The 22,091-nt window shown below is 54.7% G+C and overlaps 8 protein-coding genes across 8 annotated transcripts; 6 read left to right on the top strand and 2 right to left on the bottom strand.

The window, feature by feature from the left end:
• Window positions 1-1,495: 1,495 nt before the first annotated feature.
• On the top strand, window positions 1,496-2,139 carry CTAM01_00049 (ubiquitin-conjugating enzyme; the record flags this gene model as incomplete). The annotated part of the gene is made up of 2 exons (XM_060516103.1): window positions 1,496-1,543; window positions 1,657-2,139. The coding sequence occupies 2 exons, from the start codon at window positions 1,496-1,498 to the stop codon at window positions 2,137-2,139; spliced, it is 531 nt and encodes a 176-aa protein (XP_060388729.1).
• Window positions 2,140-2,924: 785 nt separating this feature from the next.
• Window positions 2,925-5,220, top strand: CTAM01_00048 (Sec1 family protein; the record flags this gene model as incomplete). Its single annotated transcript, XM_060516102.1, has 4 exons — window positions 2,925-3,002; window positions 3,063-3,258; window positions 3,450-5,036; window positions 5,099-5,220. 4 exons carry the CDS (start codon window positions 2,925-2,927, stop codon window positions 5,218-5,220), a joined length of 1,983 nt encoding a protein of 660 aa, XP_060388728.1.
• A 92-nt stretch (window positions 5,221-5,312) lies between these two features.
• CTAM01_00047 (uncharacterized protein) lies at window positions 5,313-5,609 on the top strand (the record flags this gene model as incomplete). Its single annotated transcript, XM_060516101.1, has 1 exon — window positions 5,313-5,609. The coding sequence occupies one exon, from the start codon at window positions 5,313-5,315 to the stop codon at window positions 5,607-5,609; it is 297 nt and encodes a 98-aa protein (XP_060388727.1).
• A 455-nt stretch (window positions 5,610-6,064) lies between these two features.
• CTAM01_00046 (flavin containing amine oxidoreductase) lies at window positions 6,065-9,516 on the top strand (the record flags this gene model as incomplete). Its single annotated transcript, XM_060516100.1, has 2 exons — window positions 6,065-6,375; window positions 6,474-9,516. 2 exons carry the CDS (start codon window positions 6,065-6,067, stop codon window positions 9,514-9,516), a joined length of 3,354 nt encoding a protein of 1,117 aa, XP_060388726.1.
• Window positions 9,517-10,075: 559 nt separating this feature from the next.
• CTAM01_00045 (ATP synthase F1) lies at window positions 10,076-11,320 on the bottom strand (the record flags this gene model as incomplete). Its single annotated transcript, XM_060516099.1, has 4 exons — window positions 10,076-10,204; window positions 10,274-10,407; window positions 10,472-11,064; window positions 11,265-11,320. The coding sequence occupies 4 exons, from the start codon at window positions 11,318-11,320 to the stop codon at window positions 10,076-10,078; spliced, it is 912 nt and encodes a 303-aa protein (XP_060388725.1).
• A 689-nt stretch (window positions 11,321-12,009) lies between these two features.
• Window positions 12,010-15,062, top strand: CTAM01_00044 (eukaryotic DNA topoisomerase I; the record flags this gene model as incomplete). The annotated part of the gene is made up of 4 exons (XM_060516098.1): window positions 12,010-12,058; window positions 12,258-12,484; window positions 12,546-14,876; window positions 14,925-15,062. The coding sequence occupies 4 exons, from the start codon at window positions 12,010-12,012 to the stop codon at window positions 15,060-15,062; spliced, it is 2,745 nt and encodes a 914-aa protein (XP_060388724.1).
• A 1,359-nt stretch (window positions 15,063-16,421) lies between these two features.
• On the bottom strand, window positions 16,422-17,603 carry CTAM01_00043 (glycosyl hydrolase family 16; the record flags this gene model as incomplete). The annotated part of the gene is made up of 2 exons (XM_060516097.1): window positions 16,422-17,437; window positions 17,510-17,603. The coding sequence occupies 2 exons, from the start codon at window positions 17,601-17,603 to the stop codon at window positions 16,422-16,424; spliced, it is 1,110 nt and encodes a 369-aa protein (XP_060388723.1).
• A 1,762-nt stretch (window positions 17,604-19,365) lies between these two features.
• On the top strand, window positions 19,366-21,644 carry CTAM01_00042 (aromatic amino acid aminotransferase; the record flags this gene model as incomplete). The annotated part of the gene is made up of 4 exons (XM_060516096.1): window positions 19,366-19,959; window positions 20,022-20,055; window positions 20,113-21,284; window positions 21,384-21,644. Coding segments are annotated over 4 exons (2,061 nt in total), but the record flags the coding sequence as incomplete, so codon positions are not given.
• Between the last annotated feature and the right edge of the window lie 447 nt (window positions 21,645-22,091).

Below are 22,091 nucleotides of genomic sequence, written 5' to 3'. Positions count from 1 at the left end.
TCACCCTCGTGCGCCTATGACAGGCATTGACTCTTACTTCCAGGCTCCAATTCATTGGGTTTGCTGGGTCGTAAGGCTTAACCTCCGATTCGACCTGCTTGCAACCGCATCTTCAGAGGTAGATGATCCCATATCTTCGATCTTAAGTGGACGAGGCATGCTGGGTATGGTATCCGATTAGTCGACAGCTGCAGTGTCGATGGCTCCCTCCTGTCAATATTTAGACATCCATAGATCAGAGTTGCAGTGTTGCTCAGCAAAGCCTGATCTATACTCTGCATGTATCCTCCTAGCCTGGCCCATGAAGTGTTTTCGCCAGCAGACGTCATCAATGACAATTTGGGTGTTTGAGTCTGGCGTGGTTGAACGTCGGCCCTCAAGCAGGGAAATGATTCAGACAGAAAGCAGTTTGCTGGCTAAGGTAGAGACATGTGTGACATTCCAGAAGCACATATATTTGGCAGACTCTACCGCAATATCCTCAGAAATGGCGCGTGACATATGACTACGTCTAGACGGAAGTGCATGCTCATCTATCATTGCAGCGCCTTGCTGTCTTGATGTTGATACATATACCTACCTATTCTTGAGGGCTAAGAAGATTGATGGCAAAGAATTCAGTATAGGTGCCCAGTTATGAGAGGCTATTGATAACGGGACTGCCTTACACAACGAATATGTACCTAAGGCAAGGTACCTGTAGGTAGGCTGTCCCTGGCCGCTCTTGCTCTTGCTCTTCAAAGATGCAATGCTTTTGGGCTGTCACTGGCATTGAGAAAAGTGGATCCACCGGGCCTGCGACTGGGTTACAGCACGCGCATTCGCATCGGTTCAAGATGCATTGAGCCGCCGCCAATCCTCCCCCGCGGCGTCATTTGGACCTTGAAAGCCTTAGGTAAGGTGTTCCAGCTTTCCAGTACAGTACTTTAATCTGTGTACGCAGTACACAGGTACTTCATACAGTAAACAACCTATAGAGCACCTGAGTGCTACGTGCTACGTAAAGAGCTAAGTGCCACCGTCCACCGTCCACGCATGTAACTCGTGGACCGTCTCCAACACGCCCGCGTGTCTCAACATTGTTAAACCGACCAAACAACTGACGTTGCTGCACACTTGGCTCGTTCACTCTCATTGTTGGGCGCGTGTTTGCTTTGCCGTCCTTTTTGATTTGCATCCGGCTTTCTTTAATACCCCCAGGTTTAGACCCTGGGATTTGGCTCCCGCATCGGCTGCTTCCCACATTCCTGGACACTTTTGGCTGCTGTTCTCGGCAGGAACCACCAATTCGTGGGGTCCTCCTCTCTGGGCAGCCCCTCCAAGCGACCAACAAGCCCCTCAGCAAGCAGCGAGCCGCAACCCGCCTGCCTTGCCTGGGCTGCTTCTCGAGCCGCCGACTGACAACTTCTCCTTCGCTCAACTTCTCCCTTTTCCTTCGTCGAGCCACTTTCGCCTGGGCTTCATCCTCCTCCAGCCCATTCGATCGCCCTTCAAAATGGCTTCCAGCTTTGCTTCCAAGCGGCTGGCCAAAGAGTTGTCCAAGGTTCGTAACCTCACGCCCAGCTCGCTACCTCAACCTGTCCGTCCCGCGATCGATCCATTTGCACCTTGTCGCATTGCGCGCGCTCGCCTCAGGAATCTTCCTAACTCTCACAGCTCAACTCTGGCCTGCCTCCCGGTATCGAGCTCATCTCGGCCGACAACTTCGAAGAATGGATCATGGACATCAAAGTCTTGGACGACAACCCGCTGTATAAAGACCAGGTTTACAGGCTGAAATTCAAGTTCTCCCAACAATATCCCATAGGTATGCCTCTCAGCGCATACCAGCTCCTCAGTACCTCCCCAAGTAACATAATCTGGTCTATAGAACCCCCAGAGGTCACCTTCGTCAAGACCACCGAGCGACCGATTCCCATGCACCCTCATATCTACTCCAATGGCATCATCTGTCTCGATTTGCTCGGCAGCCAAGGCTGGAGTCCCGTACAGAACGTCGAGAGCGTCTGCATGAGTATACAGAGCATGTTAACAGGCAACGAAAAGAACGAGCGGCCGGCGGGAGATGACGAGTTCGTTCGGAGCAATCGCTTGCGCCCTAGAGATATTGACTTCTACTATCACGATAACACCGTTTGAACAACACAAGACATTTGCGCGGCAGGGTTGGGTATGGCGTTGTATCGGATTTCGGCATACAGAAGGGGACCCCAGGACAAGCGGAGTGTTCAGGAGCTGGTGCTCGGCTGAGGGGGAGAAGATGAGGTGACTAAGGCGATTTTGGCCCTCGTCAGCTTTCGTGGAGCGATATCTCGAAGAGATCAGCCGGGAAAATTGTGTCACGAGCGGGATCGCATCCGTAGAGGACGGTATTGACACCCATGTTGATGTTTGGTAGGATCAGCGGACCATGCTTTTTTTTGGCCATGTAAGGTATACATCCTAGGTGACCTCGACTGCGCATCATGTTAGCAAGTAGATCATATTCTAGAGCTTTCATGCTGCAAGTCTGCAGAATAAACCGTCGCGACCAACGATCGCGAAGCATTGTTTCTGGAAACATTTCCAGGTTGAGACATTCATCGACCTGGCGGATTGGATAGCGGGCCGGACACAGTGACTGGCCCCCACTGATCCGGCATGGAATTCCCCGAAAGAGCACCTGCACTGTGAGGTAGCGTAGCACCTAAATCACCCTGGTGGCCTGGCCCCGCTGACGCAAATGCTCTCTGTGCAAGATTCCCGTACTGAGGTAGCCAATCTAATCTTTCAACCCGATAGCTCCAGGTGCTTTGCGACCACAGCTCTCCGTCACCGTTCCATCTACCTACCTCACCTTACCCCGACCACGTCACCTCGCCCAGCAGCGGTCAATCTGCGCTCCACGAAACAACACCCGGTGCCAGTTGCATGGAGAACTGAAAATGGCTCCTCGAGCTGGCTTCAATACGGACCAGATAAAGGACAAAGCGCGCAAGGACCTCCTCTACCTGCTCGAGGCTGTAAGTAAGGCATTTCGCCCCGGCTGCCTGTTCTTCGTGAGCTAACCTCGGCGTTTCCAGGTCCGGGGGAAGAAGAACCTCATTCTTGAGCGCAGCTTAGCGGGCCCGATCAGTACCATCGTCAAGGTCGCTACTCTCCAGGAATACGGCGTAGACAAGTTCTTCTTCCTCGAGAACAAGAACGCCGACACCAGCCAGCGAAATGTCATCTTCATAGCCCGCGGCGAGTGCGCTCGCCATGCGTCAGCCATAGCAGGTCAGCACCCTTCACTATCCGGATCTCACATTCTCTTTCACTTCCAATCGGATTTCTACGAAGCTTCTTAGGCTTACTCGTGCGATCATCATCCGTGGTCTGCCGAGAAAGACAGTGCTTGGTGGCGAGGCTTCTTGCAGCCGATCTCCATGCTACTGGGTGAGCGGCACTTCATGCTAACAACCTCTCAGAGCAGATCCGTCGCTTACAGCGAGAGAGCCAAACAGGCCATGAATTCCACATCTTCTGGGTGCCTCGACGAACACTCGTCTCCGACAAGTTGCTCGAGGAGGCCGGCGTATTGGGCGACGTGAACATCTCTGAACTGCCTTTATACTTCTTCCCGCTTGAGAAGGATCTTCTCTCCCTCGAGTTGGATGAGTCTTTCCGCGACCTGTATCTCTCGAAAGATGTCACTCCGTCATTCCTGCTCGCCAAGGCATTGATGGAGATCCAACAGAATCACGGCTTGTTTCCCCGAATCATCGGCAAAGGCGACAACGCAAAACGAGTTGCGGAGCTCCTAGCACGAATGCGACAAGAGATACTTGCGGGCGAGGATGCGAACGAGACGAATCGAGGTGGCTTGGCACCAAGCACACTCACCGAAAGCGTTATAATAATCGACCGCGAAGTGGATTTTGTCACTCCTCTGTTAACTCAACTGACCTACGAGGGACTCATCGACGAAGTATTCGGCATCCAGAACAACCAAGCTGAAGTTGATACGACAGTTGTCGGTGCCCCTTCTCAATCCTCAGCGACAAGCGCGCAAGCCAGGAAACGCAAAATCCAGCTGGATTCCTCTGATAAATTATACGAACAACTTCGCGACACAAATTTCGCCATTGTCGGTAGCTTGCTGAATAAAGTCGCTCGGCGACTTCAGAATTTGCAAAAGGACTACGAAGGACGAAACAGCCACAAATCCATCGCTGAGCTCAAGGACTTTGTCAGTAAGCTGCCCGGATATCAAGCGGAGCAGCAAAGCCTGCGCATACATACAGGTCTAGCAGAGGAGGTCATGAAGTACACACGGACAGACCAGTTCAAAGGTCTCTTGGAAGCTCAGCAGAATCTAGCTGCTGGCGCGGACCCTTCCTCACAATTCGAAGCCATCGAGGAATTAATCGCTCGCGACACACCGTTACCAGAAGTGCTGAGGCTGCTTTGCATTTACTCATGCATATCAGGCGGCATCAAACCGAAGGAATTCGACCAGTTCCGACGACTTATCCTCGAGGGCTACGGCTATCAGCACATCCTCACGCTTAATAACCTCGAGAAGCTTCAATTATTCTTGTCGCGCTCTTCTCCATTGGCAGAAATGATCCCGATGACTGGCTCTGGTGGCAACACAACAGGGACAAAGACGAACTACACGTATCTCCGCAAACTTCTGCGTCTCATCGTCGATGAAGTTCAGGAAGACGATCCAAACGACATCGCCTATGTATACAGCGGGTATGCGCCACTGTCGATCCGTCTTGTACAATGTGTGCTGCAAAAGCAGTATCTGCTCAAAGTCACCAGAGGCAATGGCGCAAGTGGTGCGACAGGAGCGTCCGCGGCTCAGGGCTGGCACGGCTTCGACGAGGCCGTAAAGCACGTCCGCGGGCAGACATTCTACGAGCTGCAAAAGGGTGAGGAGAAGGCCGTCAAAGCTCGAGCGTTGCTTTCGGGAGGCACAGAGAAGCAAACGGTATTTGTGGTGTTCGTCGGAGGTATAACATTCACCGAAATCGCTGCTTTGCGGTTCATTGCAAAGCAGGAAGAAGGTATTTACCCATATTGAACTTATCTCGTGAAGCATTGCCAAACTAATCTGTATCATTCGTAGCTCGGAGAAACATCGTCATCTGCACAACATCGATCATTAGCGGAGACCGAATGATGGATGCGGCAATTGAGAAGGATTCGTTTGCAAGAGATAACGTCAAGCCGGTGAGCCCAACTGCATGAGAAAGGGCGCAGGGTTTGTGGTGGAAGACTGGTAGAGCTGAGAGACAGGAATGCCGTATTCGGCATTTGAAGATACGACCAACATACAGATAATGAGCTTCTCGTGGAGAAGTGTTTCCCAACTAGAAGCAATCATCATTGCTCGTCGTGAATATTGGGTGTTGCTAGCCGGCAGTCTGGCCCCTCGAGTCAGTGCCTTCCTGAACTTCAGTGGTGTTGCCGGTTTTGGCTCGGGCCTGCAGTCAGCCCATATAGCACTGTGTCAGGTCGGGTGGCTTGCGACTGACGGGAGCAAAGGCCCATCACGTGACCCACCTTTTTTGTCTCGAACGCTTGAGCTCCTCATGTCCAATGCCGAACTTAGCGATTTCAACGGGTCATGTACCTGACGACTTCCTTTTATGACCGGGTTACTTTTGATTTCTCAACATACTTGTCTCAAACAATAGACTGAGTTGTTTGCAACTCACCCAGTGCCTTTTCGGTATACCGCGACTTGACCTGCATCGGGACGGCTCAATCAAGCACCGAACACGGGACAGTGCCCTGTAGCTGGGGCAAGTGGCGTCTCCGCAGTCAAAAGGTAAGTACATTGCAATTGCTTCGTCTTATATCAAGTCCTGTGAGCCTGAGAACTTAAATCAGCTGACCAGGCTTATACAGCGAGACTATCCGGGTCTACCTGAGATATCGTAACATGTTATCGACTCGGGACTAGACCCGCCATATAACACCCTGGTCGGGACTCAGACTGAGCAGATTTCATCATCACCGACCATCCGCCTGCGCCAACATATATATCCATCTTTCATACTCGAGTTCAATCCGTGTCGACGACTGAAATATGAGATCAAGTCCGAGATCTCGGGTTAAGCAGGAACCGGGGTTTGGGAAGGGATCATTGATGGATTTTCCGGATCGGGCCTCACATATATCAGACTTCACGCCTTCGAGGGCCAGTGCGATGCTGAGTCGGATATCGACTTCACACTTATCAGAATCGACGACACCAACGCCGTCAAGTCGAATCTCATCAGAAGCAATTTCAGAAATTGCCCCGGAAATCGTCGTGTGGACAGAAGACATGGACATGGACCTGGATGACTCAAGCCTGGATGAGGCGGAACATCCTTCCGGCACATTATCGGACCCTGAGTAGGTGATACACTACGGCATCTTTTCACGATGGTATCCTGGCTTCATCAGATGAATGCTGGGAGGCTCGAGATCGAGTTTAGCTGACCATCGATCAGTTCACCAATGCCCGAGGACGCGGCTGCTCCGTTAGAGACCCTCCGCATCCAGTCACACGATACCCCTCACGAATCTTTCGAGTCGCCGATGACCAATTTGTCTGATCACGACCAGTCTGAGCTTTCATCGGTCCCGCCGTCGGTGTCTAGTAAGGCAACGACCCCTGTTGAATTGGACGGGCATACGGAAGAGTCTATACCGTCAGCAGAGACCCCTCCGGTACGCGAGGCATTGCGACAGACCTTCAACGTGAAGCCGAAGTCGTCCATACCCTCGAATTTATCAAGCTATGAATATGCAAGGCAATGCATAGAAGCAGCCGAGTCATCGAGACTAAACCCGTATGCCCTGCACCAGGAAGAATATCAGATGCTGCGACAACACATCAGCCATGTTCAAGTCACCACGTATCTGAATATCAGGAACGGCATCCTCCGGCTCTGGTACAATAACCCACGTGTTGCAGTGACAAGGAACGAAGCGGTTGGTTGCGCTGGTGCCAGATGGGTTGACGTCGCAAGTATATGTTACGATTGGCTGTTACGACGCGGGTATATCAACTTTGGCTGTGTAGAGTTTCCAGCGACGAACGATCGACAAGAAGAAGAAGACGTAGAGGCAGAAGTCCCGCTTAACAAGAAAAGGATTGTGATCATCGGTGCTGGTATGTCCGGCTTGGGCTGCGCCAGACATTTGGACGGCTTAATACGGCAGTATGAGGATCGTTTCCGGGCGCTCGGAGAACCAGTGCCTGAAATTGTCGTACTGGAAGGGCGTGGGCGAGTGGGTGGAAGGGTCTACTCGAGGGAGTTCAAAACAAAACCGACAATACCACTGCCCGATTTTGACGGGGAACGGTTCACCGCCGAAATGGGCGGCATGATCATCACTGGCTTCGAACGCGGCAACCCGATGAACGTTCTCGTGCGTGCGCAATTGTGCCTCCCATACCGTGCCCTGAGATCGGAAACGACAATTTACGATTCCAATGGCAAGCCGGTGGATTTTGCAAGGGACCAGCTCGTAGAGAGGCTCTACAATGACTGCTTAGATCGCGTCAGCGAGTACAAGTTCAAGTCACAGCCCGCCAAGCTTATCGAGGGCAATCGAGACTTGATCGACGAGGCGCGAGACGCCGTGAGTGACGGCCACAGGACAATTCACCAAGCTGAGGAAGCGGTGGCGGCTCTCCCACATGCACCGCCCGTTTCGCAACAAAATGTCCCCGAACGAGTAAACCTGGTGCCGGTCTCGTCAGATAAGCTCACTGGCCGCGTCCACACTCAGCCTGGCACACCAGGTGTACTCAAGGCAACCGAGAAAGCCCAGGCAATGGGGTGGACGTTGAAGACCGGTTTGGCAAACGACGCCAATATCGATCTGAACGAGGCTGTTACTCTGCCAGCGGCCACGCTCGGTTCGGTCATGGACGAAGCCGTCCTTCAATACCGCAACATTGTCGACCTGACTGCCCAAGATCACCGTCTCATCAACTGGCACGTTGCGAATCTGGAATACAGTAACGCTACAAATCTTCATAATCTCAGTCTTGGAGGCTGGGACATTGACGCTGGCAATGAGTGGGAAGGCAAGCACACCATGATCGTCGGTGGCTACCAAAGCGTTCCCAGAGGCCTCATGCACTGTCCCACTCCTCTCGACGTCCGCCCGAAATCCGCGGTCAAGAAGATCACGTACCAGCCACAGAGTAACGGGCTTGCCTCGATTGAGTGTGAGGACGGGACGTCCATCGACGCAGACTACGTCGTCTCGACGATACCCCTAGGAGTCTTGAAACACGGCAACGTCGCGTTCGACCCGCCATTGCCCGAGTGGAAGACGGAAGCAGTCACTCGTATAGGGTACGGAGTGCTCAACAAGCTTGTACTCGTTTATGATCAACCATTCTGGGATACGCAAAGGCACATCTTTGGCGTTCTTCGAGACGCTCCGAACCGCCACAGCCTAAACCAAAGCGACTACGGCTCTTCACGAGGCCGCTTATTCCAGTGGTTCAACGTCACGCAGACCACCGGCATACCGTGCCTCGTGGCCCTGATGGCCGGTGATGCCGGGTTTGATACGGAGCACAGCAGTAACGAGGACCTCATCGCCGAGGCGACAGAGGTCCTACGCAGCGTCTTCGGCCCCGGCGTGCCGTACCCCGCCGAGTCCGTAGTCACCCGCTGGGCGTCGGACAGGTTCGCGAGAGGAAGCTACTCCTCGGCCGGACCGGAGATGCACCCGGACGACTACGACGCCATGTCGCGCCCAATCGGCAACCTCTTTTTCGCTGGAGAACACACAATCGGCACCCACCCGGCTACCGTCCACGGAGCCTACCTCTCAGGACTCCGCGCCGCGTCAGAGGTTCTCGAGTCGATGCTCGGCCCGATAGAGGTCCCGACACCCCTTGTCCGAAGGAAAGGAAACAACGTGTCCAACAAGCGTAAAGAAATGGAGGGACCCAAGGACCCAGAACAAATCCGCCTGGAAGCCTACGAGCTCTCCGCCTGGGAACACACCAAAGCCAAAATCGGCGAGCGACCCGCACGCCCGGCCAAGGTAGCCGCCAACGCCTACCTCCTCTACAGCCGGGCCTTCTTCGAGGTCGCGCGCACGCGGTGCGAGGAGGAGCGCGCGGCGGCGGCCAGCAGCGGCAACGGCAACAAGAAGAAGACGGCGCCGAACGAGGTGCGCGTCATGACGTCCAAGATGTGGCGGGCCGCCTCGGTAGAGGAGAAGAAGCCATTCGAGGACGAGGCCGCCGCGCAGAAGACGGCGTACGCCGAGGCCGTAAAGCAGTACGAGGAGACGTCGGCGCGGTGGGATAAAGAGTACGTCGAGACCATGAGCGCGTATCACCGGGAGCACCCGTACGTGCCGCTCCAGCAGAACGGAGGAGGAGGAGGGAGCGGTAGCGGCGGTGGGAATAGTTACAGTGCTGCTACGGCGCGGCAAAGGGAGATTAATGCGCAAAAGTACCGCAGGACGAAGCATGTCAGCTACGCCGAAAGTGACGGCAGCGAGATGGAGTTTTGACGGGGTTGTTTTACCTGACGAGGCGCGGGTGGTATGATGAGGTATTCGTTTTCTATTAAGTGAGGGTTTAGGCCGTTGGCTGTTGTTTTATAAACGGATTTGCATGGAGGGCAAGGAAGGGTGCATTCGGGGGGCTCGTCTGTGGTGGTGGGAGTCTATTTTTGTTTCTCGTTCACGGTGTCGAGGAGTTCTGCATACCCCCCCCCCCCCTCCGTACATGTCATATTTGCTCTCATTGGAACCTTGAAAAGGTTGTAGTAGACCTGCCTTTTTAAACGTTCTGCACAGTAATTACTGTTGCTCCCGTACATAAAGGCACCCTCGTTAAAGAGTGTGCAAAACAATAAATGGCAACGCGCTTATCAAACGGCACAGATTTCTCAGACTCGGGTTTAAGATAGATGAAAATAACCGATCCATATTCTAGATCAGGATGTATTCGCGAGGATTTGGTACACTGAGGGCTAAACTAGCCGCCCTTGGTAGCTTGATACAAAGGGAAGAGAGGCAATAATCATCTCTATCTGATGCGCGCGCTTTTTTGGCCAAAAAACCCGCTTTACATGTCCTCGGAGGCAGTGGCACCAGTGATAATCTCAACCAACTCTCCGGTAATGACGGCTTGACGGGTACGGTTGAAGAGAATCTGGTACTTCTGGATCATCTCACCAGCGTTCTTGGAGGCGTTCTGTCATGGCATGTCAGTTCAAAGTACTATCTTGGACAAGAGTTTATGTCAAGGAGGGTGGTAACGTACGTCCATGGCGTTTCTACGGGCAGAGATCTCGCAGGCGTGACCCTCAGCCAGAGCCCAGTAGATGGAGTTGGCAAGAGCGTACTCGCGGAGGTTGGGGATGAGCTCCTCATCGACCTCGAAGGCGGAGAAGTTGGCTTTGAATGCAATGTCAGTTCAATTCGTCCAGCATATATCTGATTCATGTCGGGGCAAGCTTACGAGACTGGGTGATGGCCTCCTCGGAAAATGCCTCAATAGTGACAGGCTCGTAGCTGGTGGCGTTGATGAACTTGTTGTGGAGGATCTTGATGGAGGAGTAGTCGCCAGCGAGCTGAACGATCTGGTCGGCGATGGCAGAGGCATCAGCAAAGGTGGGGACGTCCTTGCCGACGCCGGCGAAGGAGAGACGGATGTCCTTGGCGTTGGTGCGCTGAAGCTGGGCCTTGCACTTCTCGCCGAGGATGACGAGGTCGGCGGTGGCGTTCTTCTCGGCGAACTCGCGACGGATGGTACGGGAGAGACCAGAGTGAATACCACCGCAGAGACCCTTGTCGGAGGAGCAGATGATGATGAGCTCTCTCTTGCCCTCGCCCTCGAGGGGCTTGGTCTCGGCGGAGTCGAAGACCTCGTTGGAGGTGGCGCCGTAGACGCGAGAGTCGGACATGGCCTTCTGGGCGCGGTTGAGCTTGGTCGAGGCGACAATCTTCATCGTCTTGGTGATCTTCTCGATGTTGCGAATGGACTTGAGGCGGCCTTCGATTTCACGGAGGGTCGCGAAGTTGGCAGCGTTGGTGGGCGCGCTGGCCGTAACTCTGGAAACGCCGCACAATCAGCATGACAGCTCTCTTATCTCATTTCTCCTCTCGCTCGTGTGTTCAATTGGTATCGTTCCCAGCATGTCCCTCGATTCCCGTCCTTTTTCATCGTCGATGGCCGACCGTCGGCACTGGTCTGACGTGTTGTCCCTTTCCTCCGATTTTCCGAGCTCAGGAAGGTGTGGATTCCGACTTACCGCGAGGGAGCCGCAGCCGCAGCTCGCAGAGCTGGTCTCGCCGCCCGGGAAAGCATTGTGAAGTTTGAGATATTAGGGAGATCGAGCCTCTGCCGTTTGTGGGGAGCAATTGACCACGACCGCTTTCGAGATCAATTGAGGCTGTCGGACGGTGCTTCGGGATAGCGAGATTGGTAGGTTCGAGGTTATTTTCCTCCCCGGCTAGCAGTCTTCGCACCCGACTCCATCCACCTCGTTTTCCCGGCTAACTGAGTTTGACCGGCAGCCGGGTGGCTCAGGAAGGTCACGTGTGCTGTGAAACTGTGGCGCAGGCTTTGGATTGGTTCGGGCCTTCCTGTGTCCTGGCAGCACCTGCCACCCGCTTACCTGTGCCTACCTACCCGGGCTTACCTAGACAGTTAGACTCCTAGGGGCAGCCCCATTAAGTTTCGCTCGTAGCTAGAAGGTCTTCGACGCCTTTCCCACCCCCGGCCTTCTTTTTTCGTTCCCTCGATCCCTCGAAAAAAAAATCCTCGTCTTCCCTTTCGATTCGAAGAGACGTGGGTGCCATTCCCTACGTCTTTCAACTCATCAAGTGGCGGCCTTTCCAACCATCCGGCTTTTGCCTCTATATCTACGCGATTCTTCCGCGCGGATCGGCTTCTACAACAACTTTTTCTGCTCCACCAAGCCCCGGTTTTGGACTTTGCGATTCAGTTCTTACTTAACCGTCCGTAAACGTCGCGAACCGAGACCTTTTCCCACCATGAGTTCCTCAGACGACGACGCACCTCTTGCGAGGTCGAACGGACATAGTAAGTACGCTAAGAAACATAAACTTTTGCGCTTTCGGACGCTTTACCCTTCGCGCCTGCCACTTTACGCCGGACGTGTCACTTTTTCCCTCCTCTCGCCCCAGCGAACCCACCTGACTCGTCGCGTACTTCCTGCATCCCGGCTTTGCCTACGAAACCAAATGAAAACTTAACAGCTTTCTAACCTGATCACCGACAGTTTCTGCATCGAGGATATCGAAAGCCGACGACATCGCCATGGACAGAACCGCCTCCAAGGCACGAGCGGCCCCGCCCGGTCTCTCTATCCGCAATGGACCCGTAGAGGATGACGATGCGATGGACGTCGATGGCCCATCGACGAACGGCAAGCGCAAGTCTCGTTCATCATTGCCCAAGGTCAATTACAAGGACGAAACCGAAGATAGCGACGACGATGCTCCTTTGGTAGGTTACACATGGCAGGCAGACAGACGGTGGCGGAGTCCGAGGCTGACAGCGACTCTAGGCCAAGCGACAAAAGACCAAGGTCAAGGCACCAGAAACGGATTCGGACGACGAACCTCTCACTTCGAAGAGGGGCAAGAACCTGCCTCCTTCCTACCGGGAGACAGCCTTGCCCGACGAATCCTCCGATGATGATCAGCCATTGGGCGCCAGGCTCGCGCAAAAGAAGGCGGACATTGAGAAGGCAGCCGCCAAGGAGGCTCGCAACATTCGTGCCAGCGAGGCCAAGGCAAAGAAGGCAACCCCGAAGAAGGCGAAAAAGGAAGAGTCCTCCGACGACGATGTGCCTTTGGCCAGGTCAGGAGCAAAGAAGCGCCAATCGAACGGCGCCAGAAAGTCAAATGGGGTTAAATCCGAATCCGACTCCGATATGCCTATCGCAAGAAAGGCTGCAGCGAAGAAGGCCACCCCGGCCAAGGCCACGGCAGCAAAGGGCAAGGCTGCCGCAGCACCAGCCAAGAAGGGAGCAAAGGCCAAGGCGGAAAGCGAGGCTCCTGAAGACGAGGAGGAGGAAGAGTACGAATGGTGGAACGCCCCTAAGAAGGAGGATGACAGCGTCAAGTGGAAGACCTTGGAGCACAACGGCGTCATGTTCCCACCCGAATACCAGCCCCTCCCCAAGAACGTCAGACTGCTCTACGATGGCAAGCCGGTCAACCTCCCCGTCGAGGCCGAAGAAGTTGCCGGTTTCTTCGGAGCGATGCTTAACTCTAAGCACAATGTCGACAATCCCGTCTTCCAGAAGAACTTCTTCGACGATTTCAAGGCCGTTCTCAAGGAGTCAGGCCAAGCAACCGACAAGCAAGGCAACAAGGTCGACATCAAGGACTTCATGAAGATGGACTTCGAGCCCATCTTCAATTACTACGAGCAACAGAGCGCCATCAGAAAGAATCGGACAGCTGCAGAGAAGAAGGCAATCAAGGCTGAGAAGGATGAGACGGAAGCTCCCTTCATGTACTGCAAGTGGGATGGCCGCAAGGAAAAGGTTGGCAACTTCCGCGTTGAACCTCCAAGTCTATTCCGCGGCCGTGGCGAGCACCCAAAGACTGGAAAGCTCAAGAAGCGAGTGTATCCTGAGCAAATCACCATCAACATTGGCAAGGACGCCAAGGTTCCGACACCGCCCAAGGGTCACAAGTGGAAGGCGGTTGTTCACGACAACAAGGCTACTTGGCTGGCTATGTGGCAGGAGAACATCAACGGTGCATACAAGTACGTGATGCTTGGCGCTGCCAGTGCAATCAAGGGTCAGAGCGACATGAAGAAGTTTGAAAAGGCAAGAGAACTCAAGAAGCACATCGACAAGATTCGAAGGGATTACACGAAGGATCTCAAGAGCGAGGTCATGGCGGACCGACAAAGAGCCACGGCCGTCTACCTGATTGACAAGTTTGCTCTCAGAGCTGGCAACGAGAAGGACTCTGAGAACGAAGCGGAGACCGTCGGCTGCTGCTCCCTCAAGTATGAGCATATCACCCTGCGCGAGCCCAATACCGTCATCTTCGACTTCCTCGGAAAGGACAGTATTCGATTCTACGATGAGGTCACTGTTGAGAAGCAGGTCTTCAAGAACTTGAAGCTCTTCAAGAAGTCGCCCAAGACTGACGGTGACGACATTTTCGACCGCCTGACCACTACGCAGCTGAACAACCATCTCAAGAACTACATGCCGGGCCTGACAGCAAAGGTGTTCCGTACTTACAACGCGTCCTTCACCATGTCCACTCTCCTTCAGAAGCTTGTCGATCACAAGAACCTGACGATTGCGGAGAAGGTGAAGCTGTACAACGACTGCAACCGTGAGGTAGCCATTCTTTGCAACCACAAGCGCACTGTCGGTGCTGCCCACGAGGCACAAATGGAGAAACTCGGCGACCGCATCAAGGGCCTCCGGTATCAGCAATGGCGCCTGAAGCAAATGATGCTTCAGATCGACAACAAGGTGAAGAAGAAGAAGGGTGCCGAATACTTTGCTCGCCCCGAAGAGTTGACCGATGAGTGGATCCTCGAGCACCAAAAGTTCTTGGTGGAAGAGCAGCGCACCAAGATTGAGAAGAAATTCCAAAAGGATAACGAGAAACGCCTGGCCGATGGCGAGAAGCCGTTCCCCGATAAGGAGCGTAAGGAGCGCCTTAAGGCTGCGGACGAGCTCGCCGCCAAGTTCAAGAAAGAGAACAAGTCCAAGAAGGTCGAGCCGGAAGGCCGAGGCCCTACGGTTGAGAAGCTTGTTGAGCAGGCCAAGAAGATTGATGACAGAGTCAAGACTTTGGAACTTCAGGCTGCTGATCGTGATGGCAACAAGGAGGTTGCCTTGAGCACCTCTAAGATCGTAAGTTATTCGCTTGGCTGAAATGATTTCAAAGCTAACATATTTCAGAACTACATTGATCCGCGCCTTACGGTTGTCTTTGCCAAGAAGTTTGACGTTCCTATTGAGAAGTTCTTCTCCAAGACGCTGCGCGAAAAGTTCAGCTGGGCCATCAAGTCTGTTGAGGATGATGACTGGGAGTTCTGATCGCGTTCTTTCCAGAACTTCAGTTGCTTTGCTGAACCAACCCCATCGTATCTCGTCACTTTTACTGTATTTGTTTGTTTGTACCAAAAGCATTTCTATTTCAGCATTTTACCCCGGGCCTGGGACGTCCTGCCAGTTAGGGACCACTCTACGCGATGGCCCAACTCGGTATCTGGAGAAAGTCACTCAGGACGGCAAGGAGAAAAAGGTATATATCAGCTGTGGTTGAGGGCGCGAGGAAGTGCCAATGCATACAGCGAAGAGAGGGGGTGTTGCTTAAAGAGATAAAACGGGGCTTTTGTAGAGAACGGTGACCTGGGGGCCATCGTCCGCCGGTTACGCCTTTTTGCTATAGAGCCACAAATAGGCCACGGCAGACTAGACTAGCTTAGTTAATCAAAACAACAGCGAATTCAGCAACTCAGAGTGTCGCATAGATGTGATGTCAGGCTTCAACAAGTCGTTGCCCAAAGATTGGGGTTCGACAATACGCAGCATGTCTTTATTGCTTACGGGGACATGGCACGACTTTTTTGCTATGCCAAACCCAACCAAAGGCCGAGAACACGAAGCGGAGTAGATTTTCGAGGTGGCTGCAGAATGTTGATGGTGTGGCGGGCTGGTGGTTCAATGTCTGAGGGAACTGAGGCTTGTAAACCTGTACCTCCATGTCACTTAGTTGAACGGCATTTACAGAACAAGAACGGCTTCTACGCCACACCAAATCTAAATGAGTCAATAAAATAAAGTGCAAAATGAACAATGAGTGCCATCGATTGAGATTTGTAGAAGGCTATGGGAAAATAGCCCAAAAAGCAAAAGACATCGACGTTGGCCTGATTCGAACAGACGCTCCCGAAGGAACAAGATTTCTAGTCTTGCGCATTAGACCACTCTGCCACAACGCCTCATATCTTGATTGTACTGTAAAGTCATCCTAGTTGCCTAGCCGTCTCAGACCCACTCTGGTTCCTCCGTCCGGGCTGCCCGCTCCTCGAAGCGACGACGAGAAATCACAATCCAAAGGGATCAACTCGGTTGGATAAACTGCTTTCCGATCCATTCGTTTCGGGTGATTCTTCACGCAGGACATTGCTGCGTCTATTCTATTTACAAAAGTAATGCGTCTTATACGTTTCAAATCCAATTCGCATGGTTTCCCGTCCCTTGATGCTCCCCAAACGCCGTCCAATGCATAGGCTTCTTTTCAATGTGAGCCGTCCGTTCTTCTAATATCGTGCCTCCAGAAACCAGCAAATGTTCTTCCACCACATATATCCATTACATCATGTTAAAAAATTCCGGAAAAAAAAAACACCTCTCCAGGCGGAGGGGGAGAGCGTATCATGACATCTTCTTCTACCGCCCCATCAAAGCGAAAATACCGACAGCAAACGACACCACCAAGACCAGACACGAAGGACGCACCGAGCTGCCCGCGCCGTCGGGAATAATCTTGCCTTCGGACGTCATGCGCCATCCGTCCGGCACAGAACCGCCCGTAGGTCTCGCGCTCGCGACCCAAGGCCAACCCGTCTGCGTAGCGGAAGCCGACTCGTCGGCGCCGATACCGCCGCGGGGCACCGTGGGCGCGGGGGAACCCGTCTCAGCGGCCGCGCTGGCGGTGTAGGTGACCTGGCTCGCCTTCCCCAGGTTCCCGTTGACCTGGCCGTCGACGGCCTGGATGGAGCCCCAGTTGCCCGTGGTGTCGGTGTACTTGTACTCTTTACCCGTCGAGTAGTCCGTAATCGAAACGTCCTTGACGACCATGTGGAAGGGCCCCTTGGAGAAGTCCGTCGGTCCGCGGGCCCAGTCGATCGTGCCGGCGGCGTTGGCCGGGTCGCCGCCGGACCAGGAGCCGAATTTGACCTGCATGGGCGACTGCGGGTACTGGTTTGTATCGGCCTCGGATTCCTTCAAGGTGCGGACGACGGTGCCGTCGACGGAGAAGACGATGCGCTCCGAGGTCCAGTCGATGGTGTACTTCATGAAATTCTCCTGATTGTTCTTGCTGGTCTGGTGGAACTGGCCGCGGTTGTAGGTCGTCACGTCGCCTTTACCAAAGTAGTTTGACTGCACCTCTGTCGGGTCGGCGCCGAGCCACTCCATGTCGATCTCGTCGAGGGTGTCGGACTGCAGGACGAGGGAGCTGACGATGCCGGCGCCGGTGGCGGCTTTCAGGGTGATTTCGACGCGGCCGAACATGATGTAGAAGAGGGACATGAGTTGCGGCGCCTGGCCCGAGGCGGCGACGCTGAAGGTCACGCCGTCGGAGCCGTAGGATGGGTTACCTGATGCGGCGAAGGAGTTGACGGCGCCCTGGGTGAAGTCGACGTGGATGGCCATGCCGAGAGCTGTGTCGGCGGGACATGTTGCTAGAGAGCGGGGATAGGTTAGTACCTTATGTTGCTTGTTGGTGGCATCGTGTGACGGTAACTAAGACTTACTTTGTTGGAGGGGGTTACACGATGAATACGTCTGAGCTGAAGCTGTTGTTGCCAACGCCGTCAGGCCGGCGAATAGTCTCCTTGAGAAGAGCATTGCGTGATTTGGATGTGTGAGGGTTCCACCGCAGAGAACCAGTGGAGGGTAAGGGTGTTACAGACTCGGGAGGTCGAGGGTGAAATCGTCGGTGAAAGAGAGGAAGAGAGGTTTAACTCAAGTCTCCTCCCACTTGAAGAGAATCTCCAAGTCGAACCGCCGTGGAAAAAGAAAAAAAGCCCGCTGCGACCTAAAGCCAAGGCCGGTTGGGAGCTGGCGACGTCACAGGGAAAGAAGATGCAGACAAGGATCCGTGTAAGTCCGTGGCACGTCGCACTTGGGCAACACGAGGGGGTGGGTGGACAGGAGTAAGCGTGAGGTACTGTAGGTAGGGAGAACTGACAGCAGCAAGAACAAGGAAGATTGTACATCACACGGGCGGGCCGTGATAGAATGGCAGCGGCAGATTGGTGTTATATGATCTGAGCTGTCTGCATGTTCCCAATCATTTTCCATGTGCCCAGCCACTGGCAGCTGCAGTAGCGTCATCGGGCCGCGCAGGGCCCTTTTTCCCTCTTGTCCTCTGGGGTTCCAAACAGTTTTTTCGGGCCTTGGGCCTTGGAAAATAGTCCAAGAGAATTCATCACCCCATGCGCCGCCTACGGTCTACCTTGCCTAGTACCTTACTACCTACCAAGAGGGTGTGGGGGGATGGTTGATGGGTGGAAATGAAGGGACATCAACATCGAGATGTTTTCCATGTTTTTCTTGCACTGGACGAAAGGCAATCAGTGGCCGTTGTTCCGCGGTGCCGCTACGTGGTGTTCCCTGTTCGTTGTCCGTCCAACTCGGATTGGCTGTCCTGGAAAGAAAGTTGAGACGAGGGGAGGTTGGGATGGATTCAAAGGTTCTGATTGGTTGGTGGATAGCGTCGAAAATGGCGTGGCTGGTGAACGACGGGTGGCTGGGGCTCCGCCAGACCCTTGGCGTCAGGACTCAGGACCCGTTGACTCGGTGCCAGAATCTCGTGAGACCCCTCTTCCGCAGCAACCTCCAAGGATTAGTAGAAGTCAAGGTAGCTGAATGGGGAGTAAGTCTCTGACGATGATATTCAGGTACAAAGTACGCAAGACGGGGGCTCGGGATGCGGGACGCGAGGCCTCGCATGAGTGTGGGATACCTACGAGTCGGTAGGGGGCCTTCTTCGGGCTTCGATGTCCACGGGCGCCGGCTCTCACATCCGGGTTCGTGACGATTGCGCATCCGAACGTCTGGCGGACAGGTGTCTCGGACTGGGGGCGCAGGCAGCTAGCGGTGACTGACACTTACAGCGACATGCCCGTGACGCATGGAAGCCGTTGTGCTATCTGGGATTTCCGTGCGCTGGCGTGTTGGACTCGTTGAAAGGCCAGGCATCTGTGCTCTTGGTAAAGAAGCACATGGATCAGTCTCGAATGCCGTTCATCCCGGACAGATACTGTGTCCGTTATGATTCTTATCTCGTTTGACCCACTGCTATGTGTGAACTGACACCCGGTTCTCGATGGTCCCGCCAACCGGCCGACGGCCAAGTACCCCCGGACAGGCTCCAGTCTCGGGTATCCACCCGGAGCCGGACTGGATCCGCCCTCTCTCTCCGCAACCGGCGTCACGCAATCCATCCTCAACAGGCCGGTGATTCCCCCCTTCCCTCCCCGCAATCTAGCACATTTGCAACTAGAGTCCCAAACTGGTCTTCTACCAGCACTAAGAAGGAAACGCTCACAGCGCCCGCAGCGGTCAGAGAACCCCTAATTACCTAAAAATTACGGGCAAACAGTAGCACAATGCGGGGGAGTCATGGGTAGCTGCGGGTAGCTGCGGGCTGCCCCACCACCTGGTGCACCCGCGCCCGCGTGTAGAGTGTCAGATACGCCTTACGCCCTTTGTTATCTCGAAAGCTCCCTGGACTCGGGCTGAGATAACCGACAACTTTCAACATTATTCACAACACCTCTTGAAATCTCACAGTAAACACATCTCTTCTTCAAACATCTTGCAACTCAACTCGTTCCCCGCAAGCATGTACTCGAGAGCCGCTCGCCGTGGCCTCAATGGCTCCGTCTGCCGGGCCTCCTCTGAGCCCTTATCAGCAGCTGCTGCCCCTCCACGCACCCCATCTCGACTTACAGATCTCCGGCGCCGGAGCCGGGAACGCGCCCCGGTGACATGGGAGCCCGTCGCCTCTCAGCGCCCGTTTCACTCAAAGTCGAGTGACAGGTCCGTGGCAGACGCCGTCCCCGTGGAGAGGAAAGCAACCTTTGAGAAGAGACAGCAGCCGTCGCCGTTCGATGGCGTCCGGGAACGCAGGGCCAAGGCCGGCAAGCTGATTGCGGGTGTGGCCGCCGCCTCAGACAGCGATATGTTCAAGGCTCCCGTATGCTTCCTCTTTTACGGCATTCAGATTCCAAGTGACGTTATACTGACCTCTCATCACAGGCCATTGGGAAACCCAAATCAAGGCGATGGGACCGTAAGCTTCATTCACATATCCTCTCACTCCTGAACATCTCACTGACACACCTTCAAGATCACCTTTCCAAAGAGTCCCTCTCCCGCCACCCCTGCTCCCTCAAACAAGCCGCCCGCCACCTCAAGAAACCGGGCCTCATCTCCCTCGGCGGCGGCCTCCCCTCGAGCGCCTACTTCCCCTTCGCCTCCCTCTCCGTCCGCGTCCCCACGGCCCCGCACTTCTCCGAAGCCGACACCATCGGCACCCACGGCCAAGACATCACCGTGGGCAAATACGACGTCCGTGACGACCCCGAAGGCCGCGCGGAATACGACCTCTCCATCGCCCTAAACTACACCCAGTCCACCGGCTCCGCCCAAATGATGCGCTTCGTCACAGAACACACCGAGCTCGTCTACAACCCTCCCTACGCCGACTGGCAATGCTGCCAGACCGTCGGCAGCACCGCCGCCCTCGAGCAGACGCTGCGCATGTTCTGCGATAAAGACCGCAAAGACGCCGTCCTGACGGAGGAGTACAGCTTCTCCACCGCGCTCGAGACCATTGCCCCGCTCGGCGTAAAGGCCGTCGGCGTCCCCGTCGACGCCGAGGGCCTGTTGCCGGACGCCATGGACGAGATGCTCTCTGCCTGGGACCCGGCGGCGCGGGGCGGGCACAGGAAGCCGCATCTGCTGTATACCGTCCCCTCGGGCCAGAATCCCACGGGTGCGACGCAGTCTGCGGCCCGGCGGCGCGCCATCTACGCTGTGGCGCAGAAGCACGACCTCTACATCATCGAAGATGAGCCGTACTATTTCCTGCAGATGCAGCCCTACGCCGGATCCGACGCCTCTGCGCCGGCAGCCCCGCCCCCGTCCTCCGTCGACGAGTTCCTCGGCACGCTGATCCCCTCCCTGCTAAGCATGGACACGGACGGCCGCGTGCTCCGGATGGACTCCTTCTCCAAGGTCCTCGTGCCCGGTTCCCGCCTGGGCTGGGTGACGGCCTCGGCGCAGGTGATTGAGCGCTTTGTCCGCCACGCCGAGGTCGCGAACCAGGGGCCCTCGGGGTTCTCGCAGATCGCCGTGTGGAAGCTGCTCGACGAGACCTGGGGCCACGAGGGATACCTCCAGTGGCTGATGAACCTGCGCATGGAGTACACGCAGCGCCGCGACTGGCTGCTCGCCGCGTGCGAGAGGCATCTTCCCCGTGATATCGTGAGCTGGACGCCCCCTGCGGCTGGCATGTTTGTGAGTTTCTTTACGTCGTCCTCCTTCTCCCAGACACATACACCTCCCCCATGTGACGATACTCGCTCCGAGACTAATCAACTTCTTACTCGTATCCAGCTATGGCTCAAAATAGACCACACCGCCCACCCAGACAGCGACGCCAGCCGCCCCCTCCTCGAGATCGAGGAGGAAATCTTCAACTCGTGCATCGAAAAGGGCGTCCTCTGCGCCCGCGGCTCGTGGTTCCGCACCGAGCAGGACACCCCGCTCAAGGATCTCTTCTTCCGCGCCACGTTCGCCTCGGCCAGCGAGCAGGATATGGATAAGGCGATTCAGAGGCTGGGAGCTGCCATCAAAGAGAGTTTCCGCGTTGCGTGAAGAACGAAACTGTTTGCAGGCCTTTGGCTTCCACGTTTCCCGTGGTATTGCTTTGTTTCTTGTTTTTTTCCACGCTTCTGAATCTTCACATCATCTTCTGCATCATTTTGGCTATGCTTTCAACATGAGTTTGTCTGGGGGGTTATAGGTTGGTTAGCATTATCATCATCATCATCACATTGGAGCGTGGGCTCAGGGGCTACGAGTCATCTGTTTCCTATCACACTAGGGGGCTTAGAACAAGAGGTAGTTATACTCTCTTATGAGAGATGACAGGGCTCAGACTCATGATTGGGTATTTTTTTTATCTTTTTTTTCAAATAACGAACATCACAACGGAGTAGTATTCATCTTTCGCAATGTGCACACAACGTGACGGTCCAGTTGCAAGGAATGTCCCCATGCAGAGCACACGGTTCCTTAGATATATATTAAAGTACGGATCCA

This window comes from Colletotrichum tamarilloi, assembly GCF_030869305.1.
Source record: "Colletotrichum tamarilloi strain Tom-12 chromosome Unknown Scaffold_1.1, whole genome shotgun sequence".
In the NCBI taxonomy this organism is placed as follows: domain Eukaryota; kingdom Fungi; phylum Ascomycota; class Sordariomycetes; order Glomerellales; family Glomerellaceae; genus Colletotrichum; species Colletotrichum tamarilloi.
Note: the sequence above shows the minus strand (reverse complement) of the source record. Positions and strands in the feature narration are given on the sequence as shown.